Source organism: Falco biarmicus, chromosome 6 (genome assembly GCF_023638135.1).
Source record: "Falco biarmicus isolate bFalBia1 chromosome 6, bFalBia1.pri, whole genome shotgun sequence".
Classification (NCBI taxonomy): domain Eukaryota; kingdom Metazoa; phylum Chordata; class Aves; order Falconiformes; family Falconidae; genus Falco; species Falco biarmicus.
Window position 1 is genome coordinate 61,751,532 of NC_079293.1, and position 15,869 is coordinate 61,767,400.

A 15,869-nucleotide genomic window follows, 5' to 3' on the forward strand; every position below is an offset into this window, starting at 1 on the left:
AAGCAGCCTGTCAAATTGGCATGTTCAACAAGCTATGCAGAAAAATCCTGCCTGACATATGCCATCATGATCAATTGAGCAAAAATGAGCGGGTAAGCAGGATTAGCAATGGTGCTTTAAAACAAATATTTTAACATACCTTGATCTAGTGTTTGGTACCTGGTTTGTGTCCAGAGTAGAGAGTCAAAGTACCCAGACAAAAGTGTAAACCTGTCTGCACACTGACAGCTACCTGTGGTATATTTCAGCACACCCTGGAACAGTCTTTGATCCATTCTTTCCACTGAGTTTAAATGTCACTAAGATAATACTGCTCAGGACCTTATGTAGAAATCTGTGTTCCTCAGAAATGTCATCAAAAAGCAACTGCTTTTTGTTCAAGGAGGGTCAAAAGAAATGCAGAGCAAACCCTACAGTTTTAAGTTTAGAGCTCTAGAGTACTGCAGAGTCAGTATGAGAATCCCTTTAAGTAAGAGCCGTATCTTGCATCCTTCCCTATTTTGTACATTACAAGTCACTCAGCCGATGTTAGAATTCACAGCTGTAGTTACAAGGTAATGCCACAGCAAGGTGCAATATTCTTGGCTCTTTCCATTTTTGAGCAATACTTATATCCTTGGTCTTTTCAAACTAATGAAGGGAAACTTACTGGATTAATAGTTCATTTATGGGATATTAACAACGACTTAACCAAGATGACAGTATGTATCCATTGACTTCTGATACATGTCTGCTTTCAGCAGCTAGGTATTTTCAAGTGATAGCTATGAAAGACGATCTGTTAAAACCTATTCTGTACAAATTCTGACATGTCTGATGCCTTTGCTTTTGCACAAAACTATGACCTGTAGGTTTTTTATTGATTCTAGGAGACCTGGTGGAAGTGGAACTGATGAAGAGTCGCAGGACTGTATGTGCATAAACCTAGTGGGAAGATGTGAGCACAAAGAAAAAAAGGCTGAATAAACATTCCAGGATCTCTGTTTTGGAAGGAGCACGGCTGCCTATGAGTTGCATAGCTTCACAGGGGGATGTTAAGAATGGCAATCACTGGTGGCCATTTCCTGCCAGCACTTTTTATGCAAACCCTCCATGCCTTTCAATAGGGATTCCTGTGCGGGACTAACGGCATGACATTCCCCTCCATCATTTCTCTGTCAGAAAGAATGAATGATAGTACCTGTAACTTGCCCACACAAGAAGTCCCAGGGACAACATAAGGACATGGACCAGTTAGAGAGTCCAGAGGAGGGCCACAGATGTGATCAGAGGGCTGGAGTAACTCCCCTATGAGAAAGACTGAGAGAGCTGGGGTTGTTCAGCCTGGAGAAGAGAAGGCTCTGGGAAGACCTTACAGCAGCCTCCCAGTACCTAAAGGGGGCCTACAAGAAAGCTGGAGAGAGACTTTTTACAAAAGCAGGTAGTGATAGGACAAAGGGGAATGGCTTTAAGCTGAAAGAGGGTAGATTTATATTTGCTATTAGGAAGGAATTCTTCACTGTGAGGGTGGTGAGGCACAGGCACAGGCTGCCCAGAGAAGCTGTGGATGCCCCATCCCTGGAAGTGTTCCAGGCCAGGCTGGATGGGGCTGTGAGCAACCTGGTCTGGTGGAAGGTGCCCCTGCCTATGGCAGGGGGCTTGGAACTAGATGATCTTTAAGGTCCCTTCTAACCCAACCCATGATTCTGTGATTTTACATGGTATGTGCTTTAACCAACGGTAAACACTTAAAATCAAAACCTGCTAAACCCAGAGTCCGTGACAGACTCTTTTGTGTTGTTGGCATTTAATATGGACACAGGTTACAGAGTGTCATGGCAAAGTGGTAAAATATATTCTACAAATTTGCATAAAACATAAGCTTGAGTTAATGGAAGTTAGAAGGTCTTTCAAGGTTGCTGGTTTTATTTCAGATCTGAAGAAGGGCTCAAAAATGGCTGTAAAGTTTGGTTTGGGTTTTTTTTCCCAAATATATCAGTTAGTATAATAAAAATATCATATTTTTGTACAAGTCATGCCTCACACAAGATTTCAGCATCTACAGTACTGGTTATTTCTTCACCAAAGTCTGAGGATTGAGAAAAGCACAAGTATGTATGTCAAGACATAATTTTTTAACCTAAGATGACATTTAGAAAACCACATAAAAGTAAGGTGACATTAAAATTAGAAGAATGAATGTGCAAAACTCTAGTTATGGAGTGTTTAGAAATGTCTGAGTCAAGACAGCCCATCAAATGTGAAGGTGGATCCCTTGCAACGTACATGAGGGCACAGACCACAAAAGGGAAGATGCAGTCTTATCACAAAGGACATAGAGAAACTGAGTTCTTATAGTCAGGGTGTCCCTTGTCTATGAAAATGAGAAATTGCAGGAAGGGATCAGCTTAGGGTCTGCAGAGGGCATGGGTAGGAACTTGGTCCCTGAGGGATGTCACAAGCACAAGCAGTTTGGCAACTAGGAGTTGCTAAGTGATGGCGTATGCTCTAAAGAATCCTTGGCATATTTAGCTGCCATATGCTATCAAGTGCCTGCCACTGACTAAGTGTGAATTCAAAATTATTTTTGCTGGAGGTTTTCAACTTGGATTTGGACTGTTTTTTTATAGGGACAACAAATGGCATTTGTCTGCTGCAAAGGTTACCTCCAATCAAGCACTCCTCTCCAGAACGGATTGGTCTGCTGAGGGAAACAATAATGATACTGTCTTTAAAAACATTATGCTTCCCTTAATCATCTTGAAATAATCTGAACTGCTTTACAGAAATGTTTCTTAAACAAAGAGCCTCAGAGTATTACACTGAATGAAGAATGTCAACGTAGATGCATTCTAGGCAAAGTAATAATACCTAATTAATATAAAGATTATAAATTTATCAAAAGTGATGTTTTGGTTTATTCATACAAAATAAGACTGCAGGTAGAGTTTCACAAAAACAGTTAAGAGACCTGTCTGAAAAGGATGTCTCAATCTTCTTCATAAGCCAAGAATTTTGTGGAAATATTTTTCATCTGCTTTCATAGTATGTGGAGAATGTGTTTTCTAACTCCAGGCAAGGTCATCTTCGTACAATGGAAACAGCTGCTGGATGACTTAAAGCAGACTTTTCCTCCACACAATAAGGTAGGTTTCCTTTTCTTCCTCCATGCTGGCTACACAGAGGAGATGAAAGTGATAACCCTTTATGAATTTCTCACATTTTGCCTGTCCTTGGCATGTTTGCATTCCAGAAGAACTAGCACAGTGAAATCTGTTGAAAGGAATGAAACTTTCTGAAACAAAAATTCACATAGCAAGGAATTTTAGTCATTGCCAGTTTTATGATAGTGCTGTGAGGGGTGCTAGGCAAGATCAGATACATCTTGGGCAGGCACTCCACAAACAACAAATAAGCAGCACCCACGTGAAGCAGGTCAGTTTAAATATTTACATACACATATGCCACTAGTGCTGCTATAATTGCCTTTTGAAGTATTGTTGCTAACGGCATCCACTTGATGGAGAATTGTTCTTCATTAATAACTGAGCCACACAGAGCAGTGCCCATGAAATCACAGATTATGATATGGTATAATGACAGTTTTCCTAGTAATGATATTCCAAATTAGTCCCAAAAGGAACAAAGAGGGCAGATATGATGGCTGAATCCATTCTCAACCTAGAACTTAAACATACAGGCCTTTTGTATATGAACATTTACGTAAGATCTGTAATTGACCTATGTGAGACTGCGCCTCGTGCACCACCACCTAAAAGTTAAGTGGCAGGGATGGATCATCCAATCAATAGTGGAACCATGACAATTCTGTTTCCAGGGCTTTTTACACACAAAAGTGTTTCAGGTCAGTGGTTAACAACTGTGACCTGTAAGGGAAGCAATCTAGTTCTGGCCCTTCCATTTCCTGTGTCTTTAGCCTTTAGGAGCAGCCTGCTAGTGACTGCACATCCAACGGAACCAGAATGGAGCTTAAATTGCACAAATTGTCTACTCTTCAAATGGCGAGGCACAGTTTCAACAAGTTTAGGACTCTGAAACAGCAGTTTTCTAAATCATACCCACTGTGTGCACAAAAAGAGGGTTTCATTCTTCCACGCTATGAAAGCTGAACGTTTTTGGAATGTGTTTTATTCATTTTAAAAAATTCAACAAAAATCCAAAACGTAAAGTTAAGCATAAGTGTACACATACAAAGTATGAGAATAAGACCACAATAAACACTGTAAAAAAGAAAAGCTTGCCTGAAGAAGTCAGGAATTCAGGAAGTTGTCTTGTGTAAGAAGAAACCAATAAGGAGTGAACGTCCCTTAAAACAGTAGTGAGTGAATTGTTGGACTTACTGCATGGACTGTAAAATGGAGCTAACTATGAACTCTCTAGGACTTCAAGGCAGGAGTCCCCTACTGTAAAAAACTAAAAAGTCTCAGTTTTGTTAGCAGAAATTTTCTGTAATGACAACTGAAAATATATGTTCCTTTAAGTATCAGCGCAGATGGATATCTTCCTCTAACTTGCTTCAGAAAGGCACATTCTATTATAGCTCCTTTTTCAGAACATGAAAATCTTGTTTTATCATCTCAGTTTTCTCCCATAATTTGATACAGCAAGATACTCTTTTTTGTTTTCCTCTTTTGCCCTTTGGTGTCCCCACTTGTGACTGTACAACCACCCATGCAATCAAACCACTCAAGATGCTTCAGCGCTAACTACACAGAAGATGGCCTTGACATGTGCACACACTGCAGCCTGGCATGCACAGCTGGGCAGCTGCAATTACAGAAGTTTCCAGGTGAACTGACACTCGTGCAAACACATGTGTTTATATTGTAAATTCTTTCTGCATAGGCTAGGTTTGTATAGTATCTCATACAACACTTTCCCAGTCTTGGCATGGACACTAGATGCCAAATATACAGCAATGGAGATGTCGATCAAAGTTTTTGAGTTTTTTTCTTTTGATTTAGGTATTACTTTGCTTTGTTTTGTATGAAAATGTGTCCTCCTCATGTTTAAGGTAATCCACTCTTTAAGCACAAAATAAGTTTTCAGATAATTTATCAGGTACTCCAGTAATCAGTTCAAGTATGTAGGTTTAAATTTATGAAGTATTGTTTGTACTCAAATGTACTTAATAGCAGCACAACACACCTCACATTCTCTATACCTTGTCTAAAAGAACTGAAGTTATGTGCATAAATTATATGTGAAGAAATTAGCTGGTGATTAGCTACCACATCAGCTCTACCACACCATAGATAAGGTCAGATGAGCAGATCAGGAAACTTTCAGTGACGTACCTTTAACATTAAAATTATTCAGCGAATTTACATTCTTTTTGATATATAACTTGCTGCAACTATTTGATTGTTATAAATGTCTCCTGGCTGTAGAAGTGATTCTTAGTGCTAGACCAGTTGACTCAAACTACTGCTGTTCTTTAAATGTTAATTATTTTGTTGATGTTATCAGGGTAGAATATACTACAGTTTACTTTAAATCGATTTTATCTAATTGAAGGGCAAAACTACTAACCTTTCTTAGGTTCAATTCCATAATTACTGCACAGCTTGCTTACAGAACAGAGTTACAGTGGTCTGTGGACTTTTGGCAGGCATTTCAAGGGTAACTGGAATTGATCAGAATTTTCTAGGGGATTTACAAGTATGCTTTTGAGATAATTAAATTATTCATGTGTTTACCCTTATATTAGTGATATCTGCTTTTAATTTCAACCCCCCTTTTACACAGTGTTTGTGCTGAGGGATAAATAGTACCTAATGATAACTACATTTACTAAGATACAGTGTCAGAACTGCAGACTTTCTTAATATATAGCATTCCTTCTTTTATCCATAGCCTAGCAAGTATTAGACTGATATTACACTGCAGGTAGGCTTCTAAAAGAATTGTATTTAAGAAGCTAATCTTTGAGTGGAATAAGCAGAGACAAAACCTTGTTTGACTTGTGAAACGTAAGGGAATGCAAAACAAAAGTAGCACTGATAAGAGATGAAAGAATTAAAACTAATGACCACAAAACTCCAATACCACAGTAGATAAAGACAATTTAAGACAGAGCTGGACCAACCCCTAAGCTAAAGGAAAAGGACACTAAAAACCTGATAATATGTGATTCCTTAAAAAGAAGCAGTCATACTTCAATTACATTAAGTATAAGGGTTTTAAAGGCAGTATTTGCTATAGATACGTTAGGTAGTAACTATGGGAAACTTCCTTCTCAAGATAAGCAGGCACTACTGTCCAAATACATGCTAGAGGTATATTAGCAGAAAATTCTAATGTTTGGCTAAGTGATAGATTACTGTTCCTTTTAAAAAAAGGGCAATGAATGTAATGTAATTCCGTAGGTAGCTCTCCATTGTGATATCTACCAGAATCAAAGCCAAAGCTAACATAAAAACTGATAGTCCTGAAACAATTTTATTGTGTGGCTGAACTAATTTAAACAATAATAATAGTTTAGCTTTTGATACAGCAAATACTTTGATTTTCTGTCAGACCCTGTTGTGTAAAAAAGACAGTCAACACGAATGTGGAGAATGAACATTAGAATGAAGGTCAAACAAATGCTGGTCTCACTCAGAAGCACTTGGGTGACTTTAGACACTTAAACCCTTTGCTCAGCTACTATTCTGAATACACCAATTTACTAAGCCAGATTTTTTTCTGTAGCTATATCCAAAGGTGTTTGTAGATTTTGTTTCCATCATAGATGGGCTTAACAGTAAGAGAACCTGTTAGGTGCCCAGTTCATTACTACCTACTTCCAATTACAGTGCAATTTGAAGGGCAAAAGAGCAGGTTTGTAATAACAATCGGTAGGCTTCTTGTTAAGCCTATGATAGCAGAACCAAGAGGAAACATGGCATCTACTGTTAGTGGTGAAGTTTGCTTTTATCCAGCTCTTCTGAAAGCAGAGTTGATGGAAGTACAGTTCTTTCCTGCTTTGACATACCTCTTCACATTCCAGGTGAGCGGTCTAACCATTGAGCTGTAAAATGGTATCTTTCTGTCCCTCTGTGTCCCAATCAATTATTTATGCAGAGTGGAGCAAGGGAAGAAACACACCCCAGGATGCCCTACAGGCCAAGGGCAGGGCGTGCAGGGGTCCTGGTAGCTTACCATTTTCTTGGTCTCCACTCCTCTGCTGACTGGAGGGCCTCTGTGCCTCCCTTCTTGTTGTGCTGGCAGGGTAGTTTGTGGGGCCACATTGTAGGCAGGATTAGGGTCCTGATCTGTGTTAAAATTATCTTTTTCCTCTTTTGAGGTGGGATTACAACTTTGATGCAATGAAGTCAAGCTGTGCTAGATCTCCACAAGACCTGCTAATTAAACTTGCACTGAAATCAACATCAGAATCAATTGCAGCACCCTGGAGAAAGCACCTGTGTAGAGATAGCTCATTCCCTGAAATTTATTGCATTTTCAGAACCAGGATGAGCTAAAAAAAATATGCAAATATCTTTTACATGGGTATAAACTGCATTCATCAGTGCTTCTAGAGATACAAAGGTGCCTGGGGCGCTCCTTTTCATACACGACTTGCAAGTCGTGCACGAGCAATGAACGTGTAACTGCAAATCCCGCTGTGTGGTTTGCACCTGCGCATGTTTGTGCACACAGCAGCAAAGGCTTCTCTTTCCTCTCCTGCTCACGCAGGAGGGGGGAAACACGTACACTACTTAAGTAATATACCCAGCTATTGATACTGCAGCCTCTTGAACCTGAAATACGGAGCTTTCCTGGGAGATACGGACGACCCGGGGCCGGGGCCTGTGAGGGGCGAGCTGTACGGCAGCTGCCAGGCCCAAGCGCCTCCTTCGGGTACCCGGTCACCGACCCGGGCTGGCTCCGGCGGGGACCCCTCAGAGCCAGCAGCCAGCTTCCCCAGGGCGGCCGGCGCGCCGCAGCGCCAAGGCTGAGGTGGAGAAAAGGTTGAGAAACGCCTAACGCCCCGCGGAACGTCCCTCGTAGGGGAACTCTGGTCAGGTCGCGCCAGGCGCCGCGGGCATTTCTGAGGGGCTTTTTTGGAGAGGGCAGGGCGGGAGGAGCCGTCACCGGCAGCCAGAGGGGAAGAGGCGGGTCGCACGCCTCGGCCCTGCCTGCGGAGGCCAAGCGGTGGCCTCACCGGCCGGCGACAACGCTCCCTGGACACGCACCCGTGGCGGCTCCGTGAGGCACGGCGGGAGGGACGGCGCCGAGCGCCGCGGGAGGGCGGGGCCTCTCGCACCCCCTCACGGCCCGGCCCGGCGCACAGCGCCCCCTGGCGGGGCAGGCCGTGAAGCGCGGCGGCCGCGATCGGGAGTTCGGGGCTCGGCCGCTGCTGCCTGGCGCCGCTTGGACTTGTGGCAGGCAGCACGAGCCGCGCGCCGCTGGCCGCCGGGCGACAGCGCGCCGCCTCCGAAGCCGCCTGTCAGCGCTGCCGCGCATGCGCGCCGGGCACACTGCTCTTGCTTCCCTGCGTGGCTGCCCCGGTGGAGCGGCGCTGGGCTCGCTGCTGCCGTTGCTGCCGCCGCTGCCTTGTCCTGCGGGGCGGGAGGGAGCCGCGCAGGGAGCGGGCCGCGGCTGAGGCGGGGCGGAGGCTGAGGCGGGGGGCGCCAGCCGTGCCCTGCCCGGGGGGCTGGGCCGTGTGAGGGGAGGGGGCGGCGGCGGCGGCAGCGGCAGCGGCAGCGGCGGCAGCATGTCGGCGGCGGGCGGCGGTTCCTGCGGGCCGGGCGCCGCGGCCTGCGGCGGGGGAGCGGCCGGCTCGGCCTCGGCGGCGGGCGGCGGGGTGTCCATGTTCCGCTGGCTGGAGGTGCTGGAGAAGGAGTTCGACAAGGCCTTCGTGGACGTGGACCTGCTGCTGGGCGAGATCGACCCCGACCAGGCCGACATCACCTACGAGGGGCGGCAGAAGATGACCAGCCTCAGCTCCTGCTTCGCCCAGCTCTGCCACAAGGCGCAGACCGTGTCGCAGATCAACCACAAGCTGGAGGTGAGGGGACCCCCGGGGGCCCCTGGCCGGAGGTGGGGGCGGGGGGCTTTGCCCTCGGGGTCGCGCTGGCCTGGCGGCGCGGCCCCCGCTGCGCCCGGCGGGAGGGGTGGGGGCGGCTGGCGGGGCCTGTGCCCTGCCCGCGGTGGCCGTGAGCGGCCCGGCCGGGCCCTGCCGCCCCTGGGCGCCGTGCTGGAGCCGCTGGGCAGGGTTAACCCGGCCCCGCGTTCGGGGAGGCAGTGTCCGCCCCGCGGCGCTCGGGTCTGGCCCTGCCGCTCCTCTGGTTTTGGTTATTACAGCGTGGGCACGAGGCGGTGCGTGCCAAAAGAAGTTCTCTTTGATGTTGAAAACAGCAGTCTTGAGCAACAGATGTCGCTGACTGGTCTTCGATTTATGTTAAGTCCCTAGTGAATTTGGAAAGCCCTTTAAAAACGGGACAAAGGCGTAACGATCAGGGTGCTTAAAGCTTATAGTTAGTGGTCAAAATGAGGACATTATTCCGCCTTAGCGGTAAATGAAACAGAAAATGGGTTGGAAATGGACTTTTGACAGGTTCTCTTGTCCCTTCATACTCCGTGGCAGATCAGATGGCTCTCTGCCAGACTTGGTGTCAGAAAATTGATGGCAGAGACGGCACATTCTATCAGACAAATAATAACTATCCTTACTGTTAGGAAGTTTTCTTCCCACCTAATCCAGAATTTCAGTTAGGGTGGGAAGAAAGAAGCATCAGCTGTAGCCAGGCTGGCTGGTGCTGCTCAAGAGGCAGGACTGCTAGTCCTTTTGACTTGTGCGAGAACTGGAGCGCTCTGGAAGGAGATTCTGGGGGACTTTATGGTCAGTTTGTAACTGTCCAACCTGAGTCATCTTTGGTTTAGTAGGTGATGTCATTTGGCTTGTCCTTAACAGTTGTGGATGTTAACCACCCTCTTGTCTTCCTGTTACATATTAGAAGACTTGATGTGTCTTCCCTCATTTAGCTTTCCCCTGGGCTAAACCCCTTCAGTTTCATCAGTATCTCTTGTAGGCCATGCCTTTTTAAGTTTTATTGTTTGTTCTACTAATTTTTAAATATATGGGAGTAAGAGGGAAAATGCTGAGAAACCGTGAAATACACGTGCTTTGTAAGAGCTTCGGTAGACAAGTAAACTACAGAATTCAGTTCTTTCATTCCTTTGTGTTATACTTATTATAATAAAGGAATTTAAGAGTCATCAAATGGTAACCTGTTCTTCTGAAGGTCTGCCTTGCAGTAGGAAGTAAAGTAAGTAAATTGGCTTTGGTTTTAATCAGGTTTCTTCCTGTATGAAGACATTGTTATGCACAATAATCCATAGAGTTTATCAGAGGAACAGGACATTTCAGAGTAGAACCAAGACCTTGTTAAACTAGGAGCTTTTTTGTTGCAGTCTTTAGTTCACCAGCATACTTCCTGTAGCGATGTTTATGGTATTCTTTGTGTTTATGTTGCTATGCTTTCATGTACATTTTAGTATTGGGTATGTATATGTACTATCAGCCTATACAGTAGGCTTTATTATATAGGCGTAGTAAAATAAGATTTATGAGTTTATAGTAGACAATCAGCATTTATTGCGTATTGCACAGGGATGGTGGGTGTTTTGCACAGACTTGTAAAACAGATGAGTTTTCAGGTTATTTTAAGAGAATGAGTCAATGCTTGGTAAATATTTCTTTGAAAAGTTGTTTCAAGCTTAAATACTTTGAAAGGAAATTGTAAAACTTGGATCCTGAAAGGGTTTTGGTATCTTATTAAAATCATCAGGAACACCTAAATAACTGAAGATCTGTGCCTCAGTTTCAAATGAGTTGAAAAGCAAAGGAACACAGTTAGTAGTTATAATAGCATAATTACTGTGTATGTCGAAGTGCATGAAGTAATTGTTTGCTGAAAATGATACTGAGAATCTAGAGTGAGTGCTTTAAAAGTGAATAAAAAGCCTTTTATTTTGTGAAATATTTTTATTACTGGTACTAGTATTAGGCTTCATACCTATAATGGCATTTTTATCTGTCAAACAGACGTTTAGAAGGTTGTAGTATTGTCTTGCAGGCTGTTAATTTTAGGACCTCATGATTATTAGAGTCATAAACATGAAATGAAAACTGCCATTTAAAATCTCCAAAAGATGGAGCTGCTCTGTTGAGAATGAGTGTCTTGTCTTTTTACATGCACAGATGTCTAGTCAAAAGTGTCCAGAATGAAGGATAAAATTCCATATTTTGAAAGAAGTTATGAACATTAATACTTGAATTTATGATGTGATCAGTGATTTTACTTTTTTCATGATGCAAGTTACTGTATTTCATATAACTTAAAATTGCAGTGATTTCTCAATAGCTTACAATTGTAACTTTATAGTGCTTGTGCATTTTGATACAGTGCTTTCATTGCATTCATGAAAGTGTCATTAGTCATAGTTTACTTAAGTACAAACACTTATTCAAACCAGTAAGTTAAATCCATTTTCAGAAATATGTGTTTATTTGGATAAAATAGTACTTTGACTGAATGTGTCAAGTGACTGTTAAAAACTGAGACTTCACTCCTACAGCTGCATTTGTCTGCGGTTGTCTTACTGAACGAGTGATATTATTTCATAAAGGAAAACCAAATCAATAATAATAAAAAATGAATATCATTCTGTTGTTTGTGGGTTCCATTTTCTTGGATTTGTCAGGTCTTACTATAATATTACATACAAGAATAAAGAAATGCAGTTCAGACTTTATCAACTTTATCATGAACGAGTGATATTATTTCATAAAGGAAAACCAAATCAATAACAATAAAAAATGAATATCATTCTGTTGTTTGTGGGTTCCATTTTCTTGGATTTGTCAGGTCTTACTATAATATTACATACAAGAATAAAGAAATGCAGTTCAGACTTTGAGTCTGAACTTTATCAGCTTAATATGCAACCTCAGATTGATACAGTTGCTTTTAAGAGGCACAACTTGAGCTGTTTTGGAGGATGGAAGCTGCTGCTGTAGGACTTTGCTGTGAAAAATGTTTTGGTGGCATTGCTGTATGCCTACTGCTGGAGAGATGAGTCTAGGTAAAATATTATATGAAGGATGTTTCTGAGCAGTGAAACTATTCCAGGAAGATGGTAGTTTCCAAAGAGGGATATATATGTTGCCATTTCAGGGGTAAGTTATTTTTAGAAGGAACCTGAAGGTATGTAGATGCACAATATGCAGATTAATTTACTTTTGCTTTAGGGTTGTGAAAGGTTATAAGCACACTACTGTGCTAATAGCATTTGCAGTCCTAAATTAAACTAATTAAAGAAAAGGGGAGGAGGATTTGTTTTCATATTTTTCCTGCTGGTCACAGTAGGACAGAGGTGAATTATGTAGCTAATCGAAGAGGAAAAAAAGTGTTAGGTGATAGAAGCCACTGTCTTTTCTGAGCTTGGCTTCACTTCAGTATGAACAAATGAAGAAGTGTATCTTGATGGAGGGCAGTAAGGCCTCAGGCTGTTAGAACAAAAGGAGATGACTGCCATTTTAAAGGAGATTTTTTTTGTGATGCTCTGCTCTCAGAAAGCATTATAAATCAGCAGATGCAGGCTGGCAGTCAGTGTGAGGTTTCAGTGGATTTTTAACTGAGAGGAAGTTCGTAGGATTTGTTTTTTCCTGTTTGGCTATCACTTGAGGTCAAAAAATAACATGATGCTGACTGTGACATTGTCTAAACATCCATTGCAAAAAAAAAAAAGAAGTTCTGTATAGTGCAGTTTTGTAGAAGTAAAAAGAAGTAGGTCAATGTGCCAGTGAAAACTGAGCTTGACTTCAACTCTGGCACTTTGACTGCCAATCTGATTCTGTAATTTTAAATGAATAAGCTAGAAAGGAACATCTAATAGAACACACCCTGTGTCTTGGCAGTTGTGTTAGGCCAATGTACATGCTTAAGTTAAGGAAAACATTTAAGTATATGCCTAAGAAGGTAATTGTCTATGTAGTTTTATGTCCTTGATGAACTCGGAATCAGCTGATTTAGAGGGACATGTTCCTATAAGCTGAAATCTTTTGTAACTTCTTGCTGTATCAGCTAAAGCATACATAGTATTATGTAGTTAATCTGAAGATCCCTATTAAAAAAAGAAAACCAAAAAAGCTAACCATAGGTGGCTTTATGTTCATGGTGACTTTTCATATAGTGTGCAAGTCCATCTGATGGAGCACACTACAGAATTATAGTCCTGCTTTTTTGTTTAGCAGTGTTTTTTAAACTAAGGTAGGACCATACACGTTCTTATGAGGGTCTGTTTGGATTTCCCCCCCCCCCCCCCCCCCCTCTCTTCTTTGTCTTTTAGTTAGAAATGCACCTGTTGAAGACCAAGGGATTTCTTTGCCCGTGACAGATGTCTATAAAACTGGGAACATAGTTGCAATAACTTCGTAAGAAAAGCAAACTGTTTATTTTTTTCAAATGTCATAACATTTTCCAGTATTTACTAAGATGTTACTTTGTTTATTACACTGTTAACTGAATACTTTTTCTGGTTTTTTGGAATAGAAATCTGTTGATACTGGGTAGAATGTGGTCTTTGGAAAATAAATTGAATGAGATTTGATCCAGCTAATTTTATATCCTAAAATGTAAGCAATTTTCAGAAATTCAGGAAGTAGAAGTACAAGTTTACACAAACTTTCCAGTTGTCTTGTGTACTAAATTGTCATTAGTTTGATACATATAACTTCTGTCACAATAATTACACATGTTTTGAAGGGGTCACTTAGACTTATTTCATATTTTCTGGTATCAGAAGCCCTGGAATTCTATAGAAGTTTAACTAGCTTGCTTTAGTTTCCATCAGCATGTAGTGAAGTCTTTTCCTTTTCTCTGTCTTCTTTGTTGGGAGCTGCCAAAGAGTAAGTGATAGGGAACCAGTATTTTAGTTTATATTTGTTAGTTTTATTTACTGAATTATGTTGCATAGCTAGTAAAACTTTCAAAATAATGGCAATAATAAAACTACTAATATGACTTCTAAAAACAGATTTGTGTCTTAATAACTAGAAGCATGGGCAGCCTGAAAAAAATGTCTTTGTGAGGCAGAGGGAAATGTAGCACTGGTGAAGTGTAGGAGCAGTGACTTAAAAATCCCAAATGTAATTTGTGCTGCTCTAAGTAGGTGCAAACAGAATGATACACTTGAATACAAAGTAAAATAGTGGCAAGAAACTATGTAAAGCAAAGTGAAAACAATTGGTTGCTGCAGTAAAAGGTCTTTTAATGACAGATGAAAAAGGTCAGTGACTGGCATAAATGTTGGTTGATGTATCAATCTATGTAAATGGAAACCACATTTTTAAGAAGATTACATGTATTATTATTATCTTTTAGTTGTTGGCAGGAGAAGTGTGCGGATAATTACATATCCAGAATGGTCTTCAGCAGAGAAGATAAAGAAATATGAACGTTATTTTGCATTCTTTTTTATTTGCTGACCAGTCTTCTGAATGTTTTGTCAGGACTAGAATGGAATCTGAAAAGTGGAGCAATTAATTTGTAGATGTCTCATGTACTTTGTGCTCTGTATGGGACATATTAAAGGTGGACTAAATTAATACTGCATTTGTACCAAGACAACCTATGTAGCTACGCTACTGTAATGTTTATTTAAGGAGTCAGTAGTCCTAAATTTTGTTATTAACCATGATAAAGACTGTTTTGTTAAAATTAAAGCTTTAACTAAAAACTTAAGTCACATATGTCCTGTATGGAGGTCACAATAATAATGAAATAAAGGCTTTTAATTTCATTGAAAGATTTGTAAGTACAGTCTTTTTAAATAATTTTACAGGCTAGTCATTTTCATCATTGACAAGTGGCAAGCATTCTTTGGTTGTGTTGAAATCAGGGGTGTTTTATCAACAAAAATTGTAGTTTCAAAGTGTATCATTTATTCAGAAACTCATTTTGTACACTTTAGTTTTGCAGGGAGCACAGTGAGATAAATAGGGCTCTGATATGTTTCATGATTTGTCATTCAAACCAGCCCATTAAACTTAATAGGGTTGTGTGAGAAATTACAGCAAATGCTAACAGGCAGCAAGAATCAAATAGTCAAGACTGAGGAAGGGTTGAGTGTTGTCTTTTGGAGAGCTGTAGTCAAAGTGGTGAAGTGACACTGGTGAGATAATGGAGACAATCCTTTCTTCCAGCAATTAGAGAAACCTAATAGGTGAGAATTTTGGATACTTCACATCTAGAAGCTGATACCAAAGTTAGGGTCCCCATAAAAAAATTATTAGTACGTGGGCTGCGGGGCTCCTAACTGTGCACAACAGGCTCTTCTGTTATTGAACCAACATTACTTGAGTATCTGGTGTCTGTGAGCACGTTTAGGCCCCAAGCTGTAGGAGCTGCAGCTGTCGTGTCCTGAAAAATTGTCTGCGATCCTGCAGTTGTGTAATGATATGGGAACACTTAGGAATAATAATTTCATTGTTGGTAAAGCATAATCAGGGTTTTTTTTTAACCTACTTTTAAGTGAGACTTCTGTCTTTAAAAAGATGTCCTCAAAATGTAATGTCATGTAGATAGGCTAGTGTCGAATCTTGATATTTTATTGCTTTCTTTGTGCATATACTGGGGTGGAAGCCACAGAGTAATTGCAGCATTGAAGTGTGCTGTGTTTTATGATCCTAGATCCTTCAGCCTTTAAATCAGAAGGTTAATAGTCCCAATCAAGAGTGAATTTTTAAATACATACAACTATGTTGATAAACTTTCTGGAGTCTAGCATAAATTACATGAGGACACGTTGCTGAAGAAGTGAAACTACTTAATATCTTTATTTGTCTATGCATTTTTATTTGGTCTTGTGGCAAGATT

General features: G+C 41.4%; 1 protein-coding gene across 3 annotated transcripts in view; it reads left to right on the forward strand.

Annotated features, from left to right (window-relative positions):
* The first annotated feature begins 8,640 nt into the window (after nt 1-8,640).
* GOPC (golgi associated PDZ and coiled-coil motif containing) overlaps nt 8,641-15,869 on the forward strand; it is a 28,195-nt gene continuing 20,966 nt past the window's right edge. Inside the window, exon 1 of one of the 3 annotated variants that reach the window (XM_056343074.1) lies at nt 8,641-8,995. In XM_056343074.1, coding sequence (XP_056199049.1) covers nt 8,702-8,995 — 294 coding nt within the window. In that variant the 5' untranslated portion in view covers nt 8,641-8,701. The remainder of the gene's footprint in view (nt 8,996-15,869) is intronic. The other 2 variants (XM_056343075.1, XM_056343076.1) reach the window with 2 other exon arrangements.